The sequence below is a fragment of the Brachyistius frenatus genome, unplaced genomic scaffold (genome assembly GCF_029030835.1).
Source record: "Brachyistius frenatus isolate BFR_SWC_R1_liver_20210118 unplaced genomic scaffold, ASM2903083v1 Contig_197, whole genome shotgun sequence".
Classification (NCBI taxonomy): domain Eukaryota; kingdom Metazoa; phylum Chordata; class Actinopteri; family Embiotocidae; genus Brachyistius; species Brachyistius frenatus.
The window spans coordinates 286,961-307,954 of NW_027210796.1; the positions used below are offsets into that span (position 1 = coordinate 286,961).

At 39.5% G+C, this 20,994-nt stretch overlaps 1 protein-coding gene across 1 annotated transcript in view; it reads left to right on the plus strand.

The window, feature by feature from the left end:
* Nucleotides 1–20,994, plus strand: part of cadps2 (Ca++-dependent secretion activator 2) — a 233,305-nt gene that overhangs the window by 103,372 nt on the left and 108,939 nt on the right. Inside the window, exons 10-12 of the mRNA XM_069718728.1 lie at nucleotides 4,598–4,706; nucleotides 6,578–6,778; nucleotides 16,524–16,660. Coding sequence (XP_069574829.1) covers nucleotides 4,598–4,706; nucleotides 6,578–6,778; nucleotides 16,524–16,660 — 447 coding nt within the window. The remainder of the gene's footprint in view (nucleotides 1–4,597; nucleotides 4,707–6,577; nucleotides 6,779–16,523; nucleotides 16,661–20,994) is intronic.

The window sequence follows — 20,994 nt, forward strand, 5'->3', positions numbered from 1 at the left end:
GTGGTAATGGGGGAATTACTTACATGCATTTCACATTAGTGTGTTTCTTCGTATGTATGTAATGCACAAAAGTGTAGCATATATATGTGTAACTTACTCACATAATTGCATATACATTTTATGAGAGTGCTACTAGTGCTAGTCCCGCTGGTTGTACAAATACTGTTAGTTTGTGGGCGTCTGCCCTGAGCCACCGTGAGGCCTCTCGGTAAGCTAGTCCATTGGAAGTTATCCCTAGCCTCTAACAACAGGCTGCCCTGAACATTTCTAATGCCCTTAAATATGTGACAAATATTCTTTCTAATGTCTAATAATTTACAGATGACGTAGGTGCCCCTGTCTGTTGCTCTTGTGCAAAGAGCCTGCTCCAAAAATATGTTTTTTCCCCACTTTGACTGAGCCTTATCCGATAACTTTGGGGCTCTACTGAAACTGACACTGCGAGCCAGACCTTATCACCCAACGTCATTGTTGAGCGTCACTAATGCTCCCACCCAGAACAGGTGAACTGGCACATATGACAGCAGTCCATTGGAGCAATGTGGTGTTGTACTACCTGCTTTTTGTTAGATAAATAAAAAAATGTGGGAAAAAAAATAATAATAATAATTTACATTAGTGTGCCGTGAACAGATTCTTCTTCATGTCAACAAGTGAAAAAAAAACATAATAGTGGGAAGTGGTATACTATAAAATGCACCGCTGGGTTTTTACTAATTTTGATATTATCATCTTTTACCAAATTGATCAAAGTGACTCAGGTGTGGCGTTACTCTTAAAGCCTTAAAAAAGAACAATGTTAAGATAAGAGAAATAAATAAAAGAAAAGAAAAAACTCTTCGGGAGCTGCAGGTTGATAGTTTATTCTGTAAAACCTTTGCATGCATTGTGAGTCCAAAATCAAAGAATACAGTGGGTACGGAAAGTATTCAGACCCCTTTAAATTGTTCACTCTTTGTTTCATTGCAGCCATTTGCTAAAATCAAAAAAGTTCATTTTATTTCTCATTAATGTACACTCAGCACCCCATCTTGACAGAAAAAAACAGAAATGTAGAAATTTGTGCAAATTTATTAAAAAAGAAAGACTGAAATATCACATGGTCATAAGTATTCAGACCCTTTGCTCAGTATTGAGTAGAAGCACCCTTTTGAGCTAGTACAGCCATGAGTCTTCTTGGGAATGATGCAACAAGCTTTTCACACCTGGATTTGGGGATCCTCTGCCATTCTTCCTTGCAGATCCTCTCCAGTTCCGTCAGGTTGGATGGTGAACGTTGGTGGACAGCCATTTTCAGGTCTCTCCAGAGATGCTCCATTGGGTTTAGGTCAGGGCTCTGGCTGGGCCAGTCAAGAATGGTCACAGAGTTGTTCCGAAGCCACTCCTTTGTTATTTTAGCTGTGTGCTTAGGGTCATTGTCTTGTTGGAAGGTGAACCTTCGGCCCAGTCTGAGGTCCAGAGCACTCTGGAAGAGGTTTTCTTCCAGGATATCTCTGTACTTGGCCGCATTCATCTTTCCTTCAATTGCAACCAGTCGTCCTGTTCCTGCAGCTGAAAAACACCCCCATAGCATGATGCTGCCACCACCATGTTTCACTGTTGGGATTGTAGTGGGCAGGTGATGAGCAGTGCCTGGTTTTCTCCACACATACCGCTTAGAATTAACGCCAAAAAGTTCAATCTTGGTCTCATCAGACCAGAGAATCTTATTTCTCATAGTCTGGGAGTCCTTCATGTGTTTTTTGGCAAACTCTATGCGGGCTTTCATAAGTCTTGCACTGAGGAGAGGCTTCCGTCGGGCCACTCTGCCATAAAGCCCCGACTGGTGGAGGGCTGCAGTGATAGTTGACTTGGTGGAACTTTCTCCCATCTCCCTACTGCATCTCTGGAGCTCAGCCACAGTGATCTTTGGGTTCTTCTTTACCTCTCTCACCAAGGCTCTTCTCCCACGATTGCTCAGTTTGGCTGGACGGCCAGGTCTAGGAAGAGTTCTGGTCGTCCCAAACTTCTTCCATTTAAGGATTATGGAGGCCACTGTGCTCTTAGGAACCTTGAGTGCTGCAGAAATGATTTTGTAACCTTGGCCAGATCTGTGCCTTGCCACAATTCTGTCTCTGAGCTCCTTGGACAGTTCCTTCGACCTCATGATTCTCATTTGCTCTGACATGCACTGTGAGCTGTAAGGTCTTATATAGACAGGTGTGTGCCTTTCCTAATCAAGTCCAATCAGTTTAATTAAACACAGCTGGACTCCAATGAAGGAGTAGAACCATCTCAAGGAGGATCAGAAGAAATGGACAGCATGTGAGTTAAATATGAGTGTCACAGCAAAGGGTCTGAATACTTATGACCATGTGATATTTCAGTTTTTCTTTTTTAATAAATTTGCACAAATTTCTACATTTCTGTTTTTTTCTGTCAAGATGGGGTGCTGAGTGTACATTAATGAGAAATAAAATGAACTTTTTTGATTTTAGCAAATGGCTGCAATGAAACAGTGAAACATTTAAAGTGGTCTGAATACTTTCCGTTCCCACTGTACATACAGCTCTGGAAAAAACTAAGAGACCACTTCAAAATGATCAGTTTCTCTGGTTTTGCTATTTATTGGTATGTGTTTGAGTGAAATGAAAAGTTTTGTTTTATTCTATAAACTACTGACAACATTTCTCCCAAATTTCAATTTTTGAGTGTTTATTTGCAGAAAATGACAACTGGTCAAAATAACAAAAAAGATGCAGCCTTTTCAGATCTGGAATAATGCAAATAAAACAAGTTAATATTCATTTTTAAACAACACAATACTAATGTTTTAACTTGGGAAGAGTTCAGACATGTATATTTGGTGGAATAACCTTAATTTACAATCACAGCTTTCATGCATGCTCTCACCACTCTTTCACATTGCTGTTGGGTGACTTTATGCCACTCCTGGCGCAAAAATTCAAGCAGCTCAGCTTTTTTATTTTTTAATGGCTTTCGACCATCCATCATCTTCTTGATCACATTCCAGAGGTTTTCAATGGGATTCAGGTCTGGAGATTGGGCTTGCCATGACAGGGTCCTGATCTAGTGGTTCATCATCCACACTTTCACTGACCTGGCTGCGTGGCATGGAGCATCGTCCTGCTGCAGAGCAGAAGGAAACAAGTTTTCTTTCAGGAAAACTTTGTACTTGGCTTGATTCATGCGTCCTTCATGGAATCGGCCCGATTCCAGCCTTGCTGAAGCACCCCGAGATCATCACCGATCCTCCACCAAATTTCACAGTCGATGCGAAACACTCTGGCTTGTAGGCCTCTCCAGGTCTCCGTCTAACCATCAGACGACCAGGTGTTGGGCAAAGCTGAAAATTGGACTAATCAGAGAAGATGACCTTACTCCAGTCCTCTATGGTCCAATCCTTAGGGTCTTTTGCAAACCTCAGCTTGGCTCTTCTTTGCTTCTCGTTGATGAAGGGCTTTTTTTCTAGCTTTGCACGACTTCAGCCCTGCCCCTAGGAGCCTGTTTCTAACCGTACTCGACGTGCACTTCACCCCAGCTGCCATTTGCCATTCTTTTTGGAGGTCACTTGATGCCATCCTACGGTTGTTGAGTGAAATTCGAATGCATTGGTGGTCATCCTGGTGAGTGGGGAGTTGTTTTTGTCCTGTGCCGGTCTGTAGATTTGTTGTCCCTAATGCCTGCTGCTTCACCTTGTTCTTACGAACCGCCGTATTTGAAATTTTAAGGATGGAAGCAACCTGACGCTCACTGTATCCCTCTGCCAGTAAAACCATAATTGAACCCTTGTTTTCCTCACTCAAAACTTTTCTCTTTAACTGTTTTGGCATGGTCAGTAGTCACTTTTTGTTATTCCAATTACTTTTGAGGTACTACTAGCACTGTTTCTGCCATCCAGCTGGTCCTATTGAAAGAGGATAGTGATGACCACAGCACTGGTTTTTATACTTTTCTTCATTAAATAAGATTTGGTTCAGGTGATCACCTAATCAGTACCTCATTAAGTAGAATCAGATGTGCCTGTATTAGAATTCAACAGACACTGGAATGCAATGGCTGCCATACACATAGAGATCCCGATTTAAGAAAAATTTGGAGTGGTCTCTTCATTTTTTCCAGAGCTGTATTCAACCCTGCTGCAGGTGAAGTTAAAAGTAAGTCTGGATCTGAGGCACACATGAAGGTCTTAACTTTGATTGAAATGAAATCATTGCAGGAGTCGATGTTTTTAAAAAGAAATCTGTTAGTTTTTGTTTTCTAAGCTTATGTAAGTGAAGTAAGTTAAAAGTCAAAGAAAATGTGACATGGTTAAAATTGTGTTTGAACAAATACTGATTAAACAATTGTTTTAATTACCAAAGGCTCATCTAGAGAAAACATAAAAATTAGATATATGTCATAGGAACAGTCTTTTCATTTGGACTTAACACATTTGGACACGTGTCACGAAACTGTACCGACTTCTTAAATCCAAATGAGTGTGCGGAAAAAGCAAAGGAAATGGAAAAAAAATATGGACATGTATATTTGAGGACTGTGTGTTTCTCAACGGTGCTTTATTTCTAGCTAATCAGTGTGCACCTTTGTCCTGCAGGTTAGCCAGTACACGTTCGCCATGTGCAGCTACAGAGAGAAGAAGGCGGAGCCCCAGGAGCTGATGCAGCTAGATGGCTACACAGTGGACTACTGTGACCCTCAACCAGGTAGACACACCTGAACAAAACACATGTCTCAGGATTTTTTTTTGTCATTTTTAAGCCTCCATTCTCTTGCAGACTCTAGTACCGTGACTGTACCTGTTTTGTGCCTTTTCTTGCACATCGGCTTCTTCTCACATGAAGCCGTACTCTTTTCTGTAAACGCCATATCTGGTTATCCGGACAATTAATAATGGCCCTAGATCAATGCATTACGTAAGGGGGCAGTACTCCTGGCAGCAAACAGCCTGTTGATGTGATGTTAGTGTCAGAAAAACTTTTTGTTGGAATTTGTTTTTATTTTTTTTACTTCCAAAAACAGAACACCAGTTCTTCCTGGTTTACATCAGCTTTCTATTATGAAAATAAGGACCAATACTTGAACTACTATCTGTAACTTCGATACAATTTAGAATTATGTAATTTTTAAAAAAAGTTGACAGGCAGTTGCACACATATTCAGCTCCGAACAGTTCATAAAAATGCTATGAGTTGTCAGGAGGTCTGCACTAGTCATATTCATGACATTGAGTAAAACAATGGCATACGAGCTGTGATCAAAAAGTTTAGAGAATGCATCTATAGCAATAAAAAAAAATGTATAAGATTTCAAACCGGCAGCTGTCCCCCTGTGCAGCGATACACCACTTCCAACTCCCCTATCACGCTTTGAAAGCTCCCTGGAAGTCATATTCTATAAGCGCGACAAGCACCATCCGAAGTGATTCACTTCAAAACAGCCACTCTTCAGCTTCAACTTCCCTTTGTGGAAAATAAATAATTTGCAGGGAGCCAAATCAGGCAAGTAAGGGCACAAATGTGTTGTTGTGGGCCTGAGACTCGTGCATTTTCTGCACCTTGAGAGCGCATTGTCGTATTGAAGAAACCAACTGCCATTGCACCACAGTTCAGGAGGTTCATGTTGAATGTTTTCCCTCCTCGGTTGTGCACCCGACCCGATGCGCCTTCTTCAGTCTCGGACAGTGACTTTCTGACCCTCTTGAAATGCGTCTCACCTTGCCTGAGCCACTGTTTTATTGCAGTTCGCTTTCTGAAGCATTTCAAGGGTCTCAATGGATGATTGACACTAAATCTGATGCGCGCTCTCTGCTCAAGTTTCAGGTTCATGGTGATGAATCCTGAAGGCACATGTACCAGTGGTCACACAAATGTGTGTACTGCGGGTGCTGATGGTGATCAAGCAATGTTAATTGAAGTACTTACTCACAAAGGTTATGCTTCCTTGTGCTCCATGCACATAATTGTGCTGCACTTTCCTGCACACACTCATTTTAGTTGATGACTCCAAGGGGTTTGTCAAGAGAGGAGCATCCTATTTTTTTTTTTTTTTTTTTTTTAAGTAAACCGTTAAAATAGACACAATATAATCCATGACTTAGAATTACAGACAGACAGACATCATGCATCCAAATGTGGAGTCACAATTTAGAGAAGTTGATGTGATATCAAAGATTTCAGCAGGAGATTTGAATATTCAGTTTAATATTATTTTTCCTTGAGAACACTAAACGTCACTACGTCGATCAGAAAATGAAAAAAAAAAAAAAGGTTGAATGTTTCAGTAAAACAGACACAGTGCTTTATGCTTTGTTTTCATGTTTTGAGGAGGTAAAGTTTCAATTACAAAATCTTCAACAGCAAAGGAGAATTTTCAGAAAGAATATCATAGACATTTAATGGTGCACCACAAGTAGTCGCAAAACATGACACATCTCATAATATCAAAAATACATCAAGAAATATGCAAAAGCTGCTGTAACTTAATACAACTCCAGGTTTAAGGATTCGTTTGGTGATTTATACTGAAACACAGGCCTTTCAAATTTGGCTGTTGTCTTCCTCCTTTTCTTCTTCAGGTCGGCAGGGTGGTCGGGTGTTTTTTAACGCTGTGAAGGAAGGTGACCTCGTCATGTTTGCCTGCGATGATGAGCAAGACCGGGTGCTGTGGGTTCAGGCCATGTACCGAGCCACCGGACAGTCCTACAAACCAATCCCACTGCTGCAAAACAAAATCACAAACTGCAGAGGAGAAAACCTGAAACTGCCGTCGCCCATCAGTAAGTTCACTGGGTTTGTTTCGATGATTTTAAACATAAAAAGCAGCCGATTAGGAAGCAATAGTGTCGTACAGCAAAAGTGCTTGAACAGCTTGTCACAATTTAAAAAAAATTGACTGCAGCTCCAAACACTGAGGCTTCATGAGCTCAGTGTTTCCCTCGAGGATGGAGTTGTTGCAGTGGAGGTGAAGCATGCATGCGCTCAAAAAGAAATGATTGCGCATGTGCCAAAAACGATTGACATTTATTTAACAAAACATATGTACCAACAACCACCTATATACAGTAGAATCTGAGGGTGGTATCTTCAATAACTTAATTTCTGACAGTTTTGTGTCACAAAAATGCCTTTTCACATCAATGGTCTCCTGTCGATTATGGTACAACCTATTATTTTGGGGGAAAAAAACGAATTTGCTGTTGTATAATTTTGAAGAATCTTTAATTAAGAAAAAAACAGAATGACTGATATGTACAGGGATTTTGGTGAAAGTAGACTGAATAAGGCTGAATCATTAGATATGTCTAATTTCAAAATCCTGTTTAGAAGATGTTGGAGTTTTCTAATGGGGCAGTGTGTGGGACTCTAAAACACTTTGTGGAATCTTCATCAGCTGTATCAAAGCACAATCATGCAGGTCAAAAGTTGTTGCCCCATCAGAACATCAATACATCAGGCTTTGTTGACTGAGAGATAGAAAAGCAACTTCAACAGATGCAATTTGCTAAATAACGATCAGAAAACTCAGATCAGCAAAAGTGCTGTAAATGAAGGCTATCCGTTAGTGGTCTCAGAGGAGTAGCATCTCCATATCACTTCTCAGGAGGGGGAGTCAAAGCTAAAGAGTTGGGGTAGGCCAAGACACACGCAATGTTTTACTAATGATTATGTAAAAAAAAAAAAGTAATTTGCTGAAGAATCACAGTTCAAGATTTTGAGGCGTTAACAGACAGGTGTACGTAAAGAGACAAATAGGAGAGCGAATTATATGAATCCACCATGAGTCTGGTCACGTTCCATAAAGAATGTAGACTTAGGGTTCATTTTGACCAACGAGCTTGCTCTGAAATACCTACAGCCCGTGTCCACCAAAGCGTTTTTTTCTCTTGAGCACAGATTATTTTTTTTAAATTGTTTAGATGAACGGCAGCAGCGAGACAAGGTACTCAAAGTTTTTTTTCTGCGCTGAGCACTGAACTTTTTTTTTTTGCGCGCGCGCGCGGTCACCGAGAGTTGGAATCAGTGAAGGAGGGGTGGGACAAATTCGCTTCATCACCAATGCTGGTCGTTGATTGGTCCGCTCTTTCAGTGGCTGAGCAAACGTCTAATACGAGCCGAGTTGCAAGACTGTAATCACAGTGAAAAATGCGAAGGCTGTGAGCGGCAGTCTGCGCAGTCATGCTACATCAACCCCACAATGTTGTTATTATTATTATTATTATTATTATTATTATTATTATTATTGGGACACTTGAAGAGAAAACCAAACATTCCTCACATTACAAGACACTCTTTACAAAATTGTCAAATCAGGCAGGGGTAACGTATCAGGTTTTGCACAAAATTCTGGAGTCTATGTAGTTCAAGTGCAACATAGAAGTATCTTCTCTGTTTTTTTGAATCATGTAAAATGCTTGTATTGAACTATCAAGTAGCGCTAAAAAATGTTTTACTTCAGGGCAGATGCAAAAACACGGGTTTTTTCAAATCTTCATAACTTTTGTAATTTTCTGTTCTTTTCTCTTAGCTTCCCTACCTCTTCCATCACGCATTTCCTGTTTTGTTCCTTTCTTTCCATTGTTGGGCGTCATATTACTGAAAGCCAGACAGGTACAGAGATTGCGGGCCATACTTGGGAGGGGTTGTTTTATTTGTTAGCAGGGTGCTGATTGGTTGCAGGTCAAAACACACACAAACGCAGCGGGAGTCAGATCGAAACACGTTAATAGCGCGCAGGTCATACTGCTGTGAAAGAGACAAAACACACAAAAGGAATGAAAGGATGGCAGGAATAAAAGTAGGGGATGAAGGGAGGAGAGTGCAAGGACATAAAATGACTCCCTTCCTCAAAACACATCACACCATTTCATTTTTCTCCTCATCCCAACTTTCTTCCCTTCTTTACATTGCACAATCTGCCTGTCTTCCTGCCTTTATCGTACTCTTCTCTTCTTCCCTCCTTTAATTTCCCATATTTCTTCCCACTTTTTATTTTTATTTTTTGTGCCAGGTCTCCCTCTTGCCTTCCCTTTTTCCTTTTTAGTTTGTCTCTCATTTCCATCTTCTGTCATTTCTTTCCCGTTCTTCATATTTTTCCCTCTATGCAATTTTTATTTTTACTTCTCTACGTCTTCTCTATACATTCCTTCACCCACTTTGAAAGTGCCCTGTACATTTTTCTCTTGGATTTCACATATCTGCACCTTGTTTCTTTTATTGCTTCTCTTCCTCTCCTTCATCTAAAAATCATTTCATTCATTATCTGCATGTAGAAGACATTATGTGCTTTCTCGCCTCCTCCCAGGCCGAGCATTGAGAAATGAAGAGTTTCATACTAAGAGCTGATTATGGCTGTATTTGTGTAATTTGGTGCGACAGCGGTTTGTTCTCGCCACTGCTTGTTAGCATTTAATGGAACAGATTGAAGCATCAATGGAGAGAGGTGCTGACACACTGTTTGCAAGAGGAAATAGAAGGTGTCCCTGAAATAGCTCTTAACTGGGTGCTAAGTGTGTGCGTGCGTGATGACAAAGTTGTTCTCGCTTTGATAACGATCGTGGCTGTGAAACTGCATCTTGGTCAGTGCTCACCCTGCAGGTGTGTTTTTACAAAAATGATATGCAGAGGTTAAATAACAATAATGATTGCATGTGTACACACTGACGCCCACTTACACAGCCATGCGCTTGCACACAGAGAAAGGTTATTACCATTAATAAAATCATAGTTCTCTGTCTTGACTCCATGGAAATAGCTGTATTTTTTTTTTTTTTTTTTTTAAACACAAACCAGGCTTTTCTTTATTCTCTGTTTGAAGGTTAATAACTCTGAACAAACAAGTGAGACAATGAAAGCGGAGCCACAGCATCTTTCCTTTCTGTGTCTGAAGCTTAGGACTGTTTTCAGCTCTATATCTTTGGAAGGGAGCAGGCAGCAGTGTCAGATTTTATCGACCGACATGTGAGAGCTAATAATGAAGCTGGTTAGACGTGGAAGTCATGTTAGACGCTCACACATACCAGGCTGCGGACGGTTATTGTTGTTACTCTGCTGAATAGATCCTGTTCTATAAATCTTTACTCTCTGTTTTCAATCAAATCTGCAACTCTTATTCCCCTTAAAAGAGCTGCCATTTAGTGTATTGTCAGTTTTGTAATAGATGGATAGTTACTTTATTAATCCCCAAGGGGAAATTGTTTTAATTGTGCACTTTAATAATGGCTGAAGTAGAAGCAGACCACCACCACCAACCAAAACTTTATGCAGGTGGAAACTTGTATAGTTGTCTGGGAGGTTCAAGCTCGCAATCACAGAACGTATGCTAATTAGAGTAGAAAAATGAATGATGTTAAATTAGCTTGGGAAGAGGTAACTAATATCATAAACGCCTCTTCCCATGGTATTAAGAGAACTGCTGCCCAGTGTAGGAAGCTCGGTTTTGGGGTTATCAAGGTTGGCATATCAGTTGATGCATTGGATATGTGGATCATTTAGATCATTTAGCTCTTTAATTTCTACTTCATCATTAATTAAATGACAAAGTGAACAAAATACACTCATCCAATGTACTAAAATCAGGTGCTGGAATGATGTTGAGGAGTGAGCATAAGTCAATTGTGAGTGCGTAAACGCCCACTTAATGCAATTCATTTATTAACACTGATGAAGATCAATGTGCTTGAAATGTCACCGATGTTCTTATGTTAATAACTGAAGTACATAGTGTCCTTAATTTACTTTCCATACATTAATTACATGTCCTAAGCTGTTGTGCTTAAATGATGCAATGTCACAAAGATTACTTAGTTGGTAAAAAGGCTTTTGAATTGTTACCCCTTTATTTGTCATTTAATAGCAATTTATTTGTACTTAACCTGAGTTGCCTTTTATATCATATGGCTGAGATACAATACTGCGTCATTAAACATGCCAACTGCCTGATTCACATCTAGTTCAAAAGACAAGAGTCCGCCTAATTTCTTGTATGATTAACTGAATCGAAAGGTTGCATTGAAAAACTTTTTTTTTTTTTTTTAATTATTATTATGTATGTAAGTGTGATGAAATAAGTGGAACATCCACCAGACCTGTCTGTGGGATTCTGGGTAGTTCTGTTCATGTGCGCTCTTGCCCGCTGAATCGACAAAATTAACCCTCCTTCAGCTGCTCTCCATTTAGACTTGGTTTGACTTGGCAGAAGTGGCGTCACAATTTTACCTAAAAAGTGTCACTAAATTTTTTTTGAAATGTCATTGGACCCAATGGATCAAAGTCGGAAAATAAACGGATTGTTTTGCATGTTTATAACACTCGGTAAAACAGCTGCCCCTATCCCTATGATTGTGTATAGGAAAAAAAAGCTTTTTGGACCAATGTGCACCAGCAGATTAATGCAGGAGTTACATGGTTTTGATACTACACAAAAATCGTCGCACAATGTTTCTTTTGGGCTTTTTTGGAGATAAATTCTCTGAAAAAACCCCACACCAGTGCACGTGTAACACCTAGTATGTTAATGTAAAGGGTTTTCCGTGTTACTTACTACACCAGACACAAATATACATGTGTGTCAGTTGCAAATGAAAAGTCCTGTTTGTTGAGAGGGTGCTATTTTAATTGCTATTGCACTTGTCTCTGCTGTGAAATGTGAAAATGAATTTTCATTTGCATTTACAATGCATTTGTTGCTCTGAAGCCTTATGTCTTGCTTTGCACAGCAAGTTATCAAGGAGGAAAAAAAACACACCATTCCTTCAACTTGATGTAGGTTCAGGAGAACTTTTTTTCTCGTTTGTGAACAGGTTTAAGCATCTGGCCTTCGTGATGTTCTCAGTCAAGATGAAATTCTAGAAAAGACCAAAACAGTTTGTGCAAAGTTGCTAAAGAAATTTCAGTAGACATCATTTCAAATAAAGGAATGGACCAGCATCAAAAGGACCCACAAAGTCCAAACAAGTGGAACTCATCAGAGGCTGTGGGGATGTTTGACTGTGACCTTTGACCTGAAGTCCACTTTTGTCACAGGCAGTAAATTCTGTCCCAAGTATGAACAAGATGGGTCTGCTGGGCATCGATGCTGGCTCCTGAAGGTGTTTTTTAGAACTGTTTACACCTGTCATTTGTGTTTTTGGAAAAGCAGGTGGTCGGTTTGACATCGAGGATGATCCTGAGCAGAGACATCCAAACTGTCTGGTCGTCTTAACCTCTCGGGCTTTCAGCGGCTCCCTCAAATGCAACTGAACAGCTGAGGATGCATTCTTGTGCTCCTTTTAAACTTTTTCCCTGAGTTGAGTTTGGTTGTTTGAGCTTGGCGCGGCGAGAAGAGCTCGCTCATTCAGACAGAGGTTCACGGACTTGTCAGTCCGCATCTTTATCTCAACTTGCCCCGACATCATCAGCACTGCTCCGCTCTGACAGGCAGATCATGTCACATCTCACAGCCTTGTGCACCTGAAACTGAAACACTCTTTGTCCTCCTCCTCTTCGTCTGCATCAATAACCTGCCATCAGCGGTCGCCACCACCTTTCAGAGCAGCATGTCACATAGATGTGACTGTTGCCGTGACGATACCAAAGGAGCCCAGACCAGAAAGATGCAGAGATTGAGTGGCGAAAACTACCCCTTCCCTCCCACCCATCACACACGTATACAAACACAAACAGAATCCTTAACACTCAAACATCTTCATAGATAGTCTAAATATGAGACCAAAATATATTACAAAAAAAACATGTTGAAAATAACATTGTACATTTTAGTTTTCCAAAGTTAGAAAATGATCTAGCTCAACCTCAGGTCTTTTTTGTTGTTGTTGTTTGTTTGTTTTTATTCCTTGCATTTTTCTTAAAACCATCCACCCATTAGCCACAACGCAACATGATTTCAGTAGATAGGCTGGGGAACTGGGTGTTATGCTAGGAGAGGCTAACTTATTAATTCATAATCTTAATTATCACAGCTTCAATATGAGCCTCAGATTCCCAGCTTTACTGTGTTTAGTCATGTTTCAGAATATTATTGAATACACAAATTTGTACATGTAGACACAAACACTGATGAGAAACTGCTTCCAAAAAATACAGAGTGAAAAAACCTGCAAGACGGCCCGGGACCAAATGCACCATCTGTGCCAGGAGCAGTGACATCCATCTATATTTTCTACCCCACACACACTCATCCACACGCATCCCCACCCCCCCCCCCCTCCACACACGCACGCACACACCCAGTAGATTAATAGCTGAAAGTTGGACTTGACACAGATCAACATCACTCCTCCGCCGTCTGTCCCCCAATCAATACTTCTCCACCTCCCCCCTCCTCTTATTATCAGCACTAATCTATATCTCTTTGTCTCGTTTTCTTTAGAGTCGCCTACTTCACTCCCTGTCTTTTCTCTAAATTACATTAGGGGACAATCCCATGTTTTGGGAGGTAACGAATGTAAAATGACCTACATCGAAATTATACAGAGCAAAAGCAGGCCACAGAGGCCGAAGGGCAGCCCAAGACAGAAAAGTGGGAGAGTGGGAAGAAAAGAACATGAGGAGAGAAAAGCAGAGGAGCGTTGATTGGAAGTTGATTGTGGAGATTTCACTTTTGCTGCCTTTTTTTTTTTTTTTTTTTTTTTTTTTTTTTGCTTCAACAAAAGCAACAAAGAAAGGTGGGAGGAGGGGGTGGAGGGGAGAACACAAATGTTTGAGAGTCCTTGCAGGCTTCTCTGCGTCTACACAAAAACAAAATGGCAGTGTTAATAAAAAAGCGATCACTAATGCTCGTCTTGGGCACCAAGGCCGCAGGCGTCGCAGGCGTGGAAACAACACCGGCATTCTTCAGCAAGACGCGGTCTTTTGTGGGGCCATGTGTCATGCTCAGAAACTTCCCATCCCGAAATGTACTCCCACAATAAAGGCAGAGTTGAGAGTGTTAGGCTTTTCATTTGGCGGGGGCCATTAACAGAAAGGGGCTGAAAGGACTGGAAATGAACCCAGGTTTGCCCGGGCTGGGACACCCTGTGCCTCTTGTGCTTCTTTTCTTTTCCCTGTTTTCCGTCTGAGTCTTCTGTCACTGACCCCGAAGCCTCGTTATCGTCGTGTCCAAGCTGAAAGAAGTGCTCAAAGTATCAGTGTACCGTGAAAAAATACTTTACTAGTCATTCCAGTTTTACTCAGAGTGAACGTTTTCTGATATTTCTTCCCTTGGGAAGAGGTTCACAGTATTGAGAGAGAGATACCAACATGTTTTTGGTTTCAGTCTTCTCATGGGATTTTCATGACCTTCATTTCTCTTCCTCATTTCCTGTGATATTGGCCTATGACAGATATTCTGGTATCAACGTAAATGTTATTTAATGTTTCCTGATATGACAACTTTCTTTTAAAGGTGTCATTTGTAAGAAATAAATCCCATTTCTTTGTACATTTAAGGGGCGATGGTGAGTCACTTTAGTGTTAGTTGGGTTGGTTAGATTTAGGAATTGGTAGTGAGGGTAAGAATATCAGCACAGCTCACAGAATCTGATGGGGAAAGATTTCAGTGAAACACTGACTCTCAGAATTTATGCAGGACAGCTTTGTTTGTAGTTGTTTTGTTTTAACTGCTGATTTTAAAGTTAGATTGTGTGCACCCAGTACTGAATAGACAAAAAAATGGTCATCAATTAAGCCTATACTTTACATTATAACTTGCTTATCTCCCTTTTTAGGAAGACAAGTGAGAAAACAGCCAATAAAGAACAAAAAAACAAACATTTTGACTGCATTTAAAATGCTTTTTTTTTTTTAGTAGTTTGTGTTGTTGTTTCCGACCTACTGGCTAATATACAATTTGGATAAACTAATCCACAGTGCAAATGCATCGTTGTCGGAAGTGAAAAGTTCTTGATGTATTGTACATTGACTAATCATCCTTAGTTTGTGTCATAACTGTAATTTTGGCACTTATACAAATGGCACATTGGATTGTTAACAGAAAGAAGTGCACTTTTCATGCACAGTGATTTGTTTTCATCCACATTGTGAACGTTTTTTTTATGGCACAACACACAAATAACTGCAAACACTCCTCATGGACAGATATCCTGCTTAGATACATATATTCTGTGTAGTAGTCTGTTAGATATTAAAGGGCAATGTAAGGCACAGGTTTAAAGATTTTTGTCAGTACTGTTACTTCATTTTGTCTTGCGCTATTAGTGGTAGCTATTAACAAAAGTTGCAGTCTTTAAGCGATCCTTTGGCACATGGTCTTTAGGCAGACACAGATCTCTGGTTAACTATTATATAACTGTTAATATAAAACCATACCAAACACTTATTTTGATTTTAAGCTTTTACAATGTTGGGAACTGTAACATCCTACTTTTTCCTGAAGTCTTGATCTACTGCTGCATTTATCAACTTCCAGTGTTTCCCCCACGTTGTTCATGTTCGACAGTATTTCTCTCATTTGAGGGTACTGACAGCTTCACAGAGGATCTGTAGCCAACCGAAGTGAGAAACCACTAACCCCAGCACTGAGAAGTGACTGCCAATGTATTCCTATCTGCTGGTTTTCTGTGTGTGTTTACACTTCACCAACAGACTTAACAAACTGGTTAAGAAGGCCGGCTCCATCATTGGCTACAAACTGGACAGCCTGGAAAAGGTGGTGGAGAGGAGGACGCTGAACAAACTATTATCCATCTTGGATAATCCTGTCCACTCTCTCCACCACCTGCTGCAGGGACAGAGGAGCACTTTCTCCAAAAGACTCCTCCAGCTCCGCTGTCACAAGGACAGATACAGGAGATCAGTCCTGCCCACTGCAATAAGACTACAATAACTCACCTCTGGCAATATATAATATATATATATGTATATATATATATACTGTACTGTGCATTTTTATATTTAATATTTTTTTAGTTATTTTATTGCTTTCCTGTATCTATAAATGCTGCTGTAGCGAAACAATTTCCCCATGGGGATTAATAAAGTAACTACCTACCTACCTATCTATAGTTTAGAAAGTTGTAATTTTGGAAAAGAACTTCAATTCTGCCATACCTGATATGGCTTCAAAAGTTTCAAAGTCTATGAATCATTAAGGCTGTAAAACTGAATTTGTCTTGAGTGCCTCCTGTGTAGACACAAATGACGTAACCAAGCTGCTGCTTGCTTTCAAGCTAAGACGGTTTGAAACTTCAAAACAAATACAACAGAAGCGGTTTTGAATATGAATATCGGTAAATATCAGAATAACGGCTTCCATCAAAATTCGAGTTCATGTTTTGTTTGTTTTAATTTTCATCACAGTCAATACCGATGTGTGTCCTTTGTGTATCGATACAGAAAGTAAATGTCAGCGAATGAGGTTATCTGACTCTCAAGCCAGAGACCACATTTCCCTAACCTTAACCATATTGTAACTGTACTGCTGTTTGAAATTAATATCTTAAAATGCGTTTGCATTTCATGTTTATTGTCCATCACAAGTTGTTTTTATTTTATTTTTTTACTACCCTCTCTGTTTTTCCTTTTCAGGCCTGGATCCATCTCAGCGACAGGGAGTGGAGGAGTTAATCTCTGTAGCTCCATTTCACTTCGACCACGCCGCTCTCTTCACTATTTTACAGAAACACACTCTGCAGCACCGCATGAACGACTCCTTCTCCTGCCTGGTACGTTAATACGAACATATCCTCCTTACTTTGTCATCAAGAGATGCCAATAACAATTCTCCACAACACTTCACAGAGGTCAGCCGCCAGTAAAATGAAGTGAGCAGGACTGATGCTTAAGGTCCTGCTTTTGGTTGCTCCAAATGCAAACTTGTCAGTTTCTCTTCTATTATTTGGGGAACAGAATTCTTTGCAGCAGGGAAGAAGTGTATCTGAAGTGTGAAGTGTATCTGTTTGCATGCAACAGCTAAAGACGTTAGAACTGAAGGGATTGGTCGGTTAATAAACGATCAACAGAAAATTAATTGGAAACTATTTTGATAAATGATTAATTGTTTATGTAAATCAAATAAGGCAAAGATATTTGTATGTTGCATATATTTTGGATTCATGGATAAAATAATTGATAGGTTCATCAATAATCAATATACAGTTGTGGATGTATTTGTTGGTACCATTAACAGCAACCCCCAGAAAAAAAAGATAATAATAATTGGGTTATTATTTTTAATCAGTACTGCAGGTCTTTAATCTTCTAATCAGTAATTCAGCCTATTTAAATGGAGAAAAGTGGTCACTGCTGTTTGGTATCATTGTGTACACCACACTGAAGATGGACCAGAGAAATGAAAGCAGAGATCAGAAAGAAAATGTATAGGCAAGCATGTTAAAAGTAAAGGCTAAGACCTCCAAGCAGCTTCAACTTCAATTTACAAATACAGTGTCTTTGACTGCAGTTGTAAATATTATTAGCTGGTTGAAGGTCCACGGGACTGTAGTCAAATTCACTGGAAATCAACCCCAGACTAAACCAAAGGATGGTCGTAATCATAAACAAAACCAAGGAAAACGTTTAGGTTAATATAAGCTGAATTCAAAGGTTGAGGTATATCGGTGTCTAAATACAGCATGCATTGCTTTTTGTGCATTGTGGGCTCCACGGAAGTCGCCCCAGGAGGACTTTACTGTTGAAAGAAAAACTGACTGGAATTTGCTGAAATGCATATTGACAAGCCACAAAGCTTCAAGGTAAATGTATTTTTGGGCAATTGAGACAAATCTGGAGCTTTTTGGTATGTCACGTCAATGTTCACAGACAAAAAGATGAAGCTTTCCAAGGAAAGAACACCAATACCTACTGTGAAAAAGGAGGAGGTTGGTTCTGTTTTAGGGCTGCTTGGCTGTCTGGCACCAAGGTGCCTTGAATCTGTTCAGTACACGATACAATCTCAAAATTCTCAAAGCATTCCTGATCAAAACAGGCTGCTCAGTGTCAGAAAGCTCTGTCTCAGTAACAGGTCATGGATCCTCCAACACGATAATTACCCAAGAAATACTAAAATCACCACAGAATGGCTAAGAACAAAACATTGGACTGTTTTGAAGTGGCCTTGTATGAGCGATGATCTGAACCCTCTCAAACACACTTCAAACGAGACAGCTGGAGCAGTTTGCTGTGGAAGAGTGCACCGAACTACCTGATGACAGGTACAGAAATCTCAATTAGTGCTGCAGAAGTCATTTGTTCACATGATTGTCTCTAAAGGTTGTGTAATAAAATTTGAGGTCAAGGACCCTATCCATTTTGTTATTGCCATTTTAATTTATTTCATTGTTTAAAATAGTCTGTTGAACCAAAAATTAAAAGCCAAATATTACATTTTATTGAATAAGGTATCAAAAATGACTGTTTTTTTGTTGTTGTTGTTGTTGTTCCAACCCTAGATTATATGGACACTACAGGTCACTCTGCAAAGCATCCTTTTAATTTAAATGCTCAGTCACAATGAGAAAGGAGGAAGCAACAAACTCTGAAACATCAGACAACACCTGGAAATGTTATTAAAATTCTGTGCTTTTTAGTTAATTATTGGATAAAATTCAGAGCTAATTTACACCCGTTTCCAAAAATGTTATAATGCTGTGTAAAATGAAAATAAATACAGCCTTCAATGATTTGCAGATCCTGTAAACCCATATTTAATTTCAAATAGACCAAAGACAACATATCAAATGTTGAAACGGAGAAATTGTATTGTTTTCTGAAAGATATGTTCTTTTTTTGATGCCAGCAACACGTCCCAAAAAAGTTGGGACAGGGGCATGTCAACTACTGTTTTGCCTGACTTCTTTTTACAGCACGGTAAATGTTTGGGAATTGAGGAGACCAGTTTCTGGAGTTTTTGAAGTGAAATGTCTCGTTCTTGACTAAAATAGGATTCACTGCTCTCCTTTGTCATAGTTTTAATTTCATAATGCTCCAAATGTTTTCAACGGTTGACAGGTCTGGACTGCAGGAGGCCAGTTTAGCACCCGGACTCTTCTACTACAGAGCCATACTGTTGTAATACCTGTAGTTTGACATTGTTTTGCTGAAATAAGCAAGGCCTTCCCTGAAAGAGTAGTTGTCTGGATGGGAGCATATGCTGCTCCAAAACATGTATACATTGTTCAGTAATAATGGTTCCTTCCCAGATGTGCAAGCTACCCATATCATGTGCACTAAAGCATCCCTGTACCATCATGGGTGTTGGCTTTTCAACTGAGCACTGATAACAACCTGGATGGTCCCTCTGCTCTTTAGCCCGGAGAACGCAGTGTCCATGATTTCCATAAAGAATCTCAGTTTTTGATTTGTCAGACCACAGAATAGTTTTCTAGTGCAACTCAGTCCATCTTAAATAAGCTCGGGCCTAGAAAAGACTTCTGGATCCTGTTTATATGTTTTTTTTTCTTTACATGGTAGAGTTTTAACCAGCATTTGTGGATGCAGTGATGAACTGTGTTCACAGACAATGGTTTTCAGAAGTGTTCCTGAGCTCAGACAATTTTTTCCATTACAGAATTGTGTCTATTTTTAATGCAGTGCCACCTGAGGGCCCAAACATCACGGCCATCCAATTTTGGTTTCCAGCCTTGTCCCTTGCGTACAGAGATTTTTCCAGATTTTCTGGATCTTTTAATATCATGTACCATAGATGATAAAATACCCAAATTCTTTACAATTTTACATTGAGGAACACTATTTTCCCACGCAGTCTTTCACAGAGTGGTGAACCCCTCCCCATCTTCTCTGCTGAGAGACTCTACCTGTCTGAAATGCTCTTTTTATACTCAATAATGTTACTGATATGTTGCCAGTAAACCTAATTAGTTGTGAGATGCAGGTGGTTTTTTTCTTAGCTTTGCACAACATTTCCAGTCTTTCATTGTCCCTGTCCCAACTTTTTTGACACGTGTTGCTGGAATCAAATTCAAAATCAGCACATATTTTTCATAAAACAAAAAGGTTTCTCCATTTCAACATTTGATATGTTGTCTTTGGTCTATTATAATTTAAACATTACAGAATGCAATGATTTTATGTGATTTGCAAATCACATAAATCATTGCATTCTGTTTTTATTTACATTTTACAGAGTCCCCATTTTTTGGAAACGCAGTTGTAAAAAGCAACAATGTTTGATCAAATCAAGTCAATATCAGTCAAAGTCAACGCCACAGTTTTTATTTGATGTTTTGTTGAAATAATCAGTTATATACCAAAGGTCCCTAAAAAGCTGAGGTTTAGCTATATATTTGATTAAAAAAAAAAAGAGGTTGGGAGGTATGATATTTTTCAGTTTGTTGTGTAGTTTTTTTATTTTAGCTTTTATTTATGTCTTCTTTACTACACTGTGATTAACTCAGAAAATAATTGATTCATTATATCTTGGTTAACTGACAAAAGATTGTTCAGCATCCATTTTGTTTTTATTTTAAATATCATAAGTCTCTTTGTCTCCATCATCCAGCCAGAGTAAGATTTGAAAAAAAAAGGAGAAGTTTTGCTTCAGCCTAAGCAAAACTGTAAATTAGAGATTAAATCCATTAGTAGTACTAGACAACGTCTCCATTAAATGGACCATGCTTGGTGACCTTCAAAAAATGAACACGGGTTGCATTTAAATTACAGATACAATCCCCTCCAAAGTGGAAAATTATTAAAATAATATTACAATATTTTACAGGTTCCAGCTCCTAAAATATTTGCTGGTTTCTTTATATTTTGTAAGAGTAAACTGTACTATGGGTTTTGGACTGAATAGGACATTTTAATATTCTACCTTTGGCTCTAGAAACTTTCAGTTTGTCTCTCGCCCTCTCCCTCACTCTCTCTGTCTGTCTTGCTCTCTCTCTCTCTCTCTCTCTCTCTCTCTCTCTGTGTGTGTGTGTGTGTGTGTGTTAAGCCTGGGGGGTTCTCCCACACTGATTGAGGGGATAAACACTCTAATCAATACTTACCAAATAGGAACATGACCCTCAATGACAACTGCTGGAGCGACTCAAAGGAT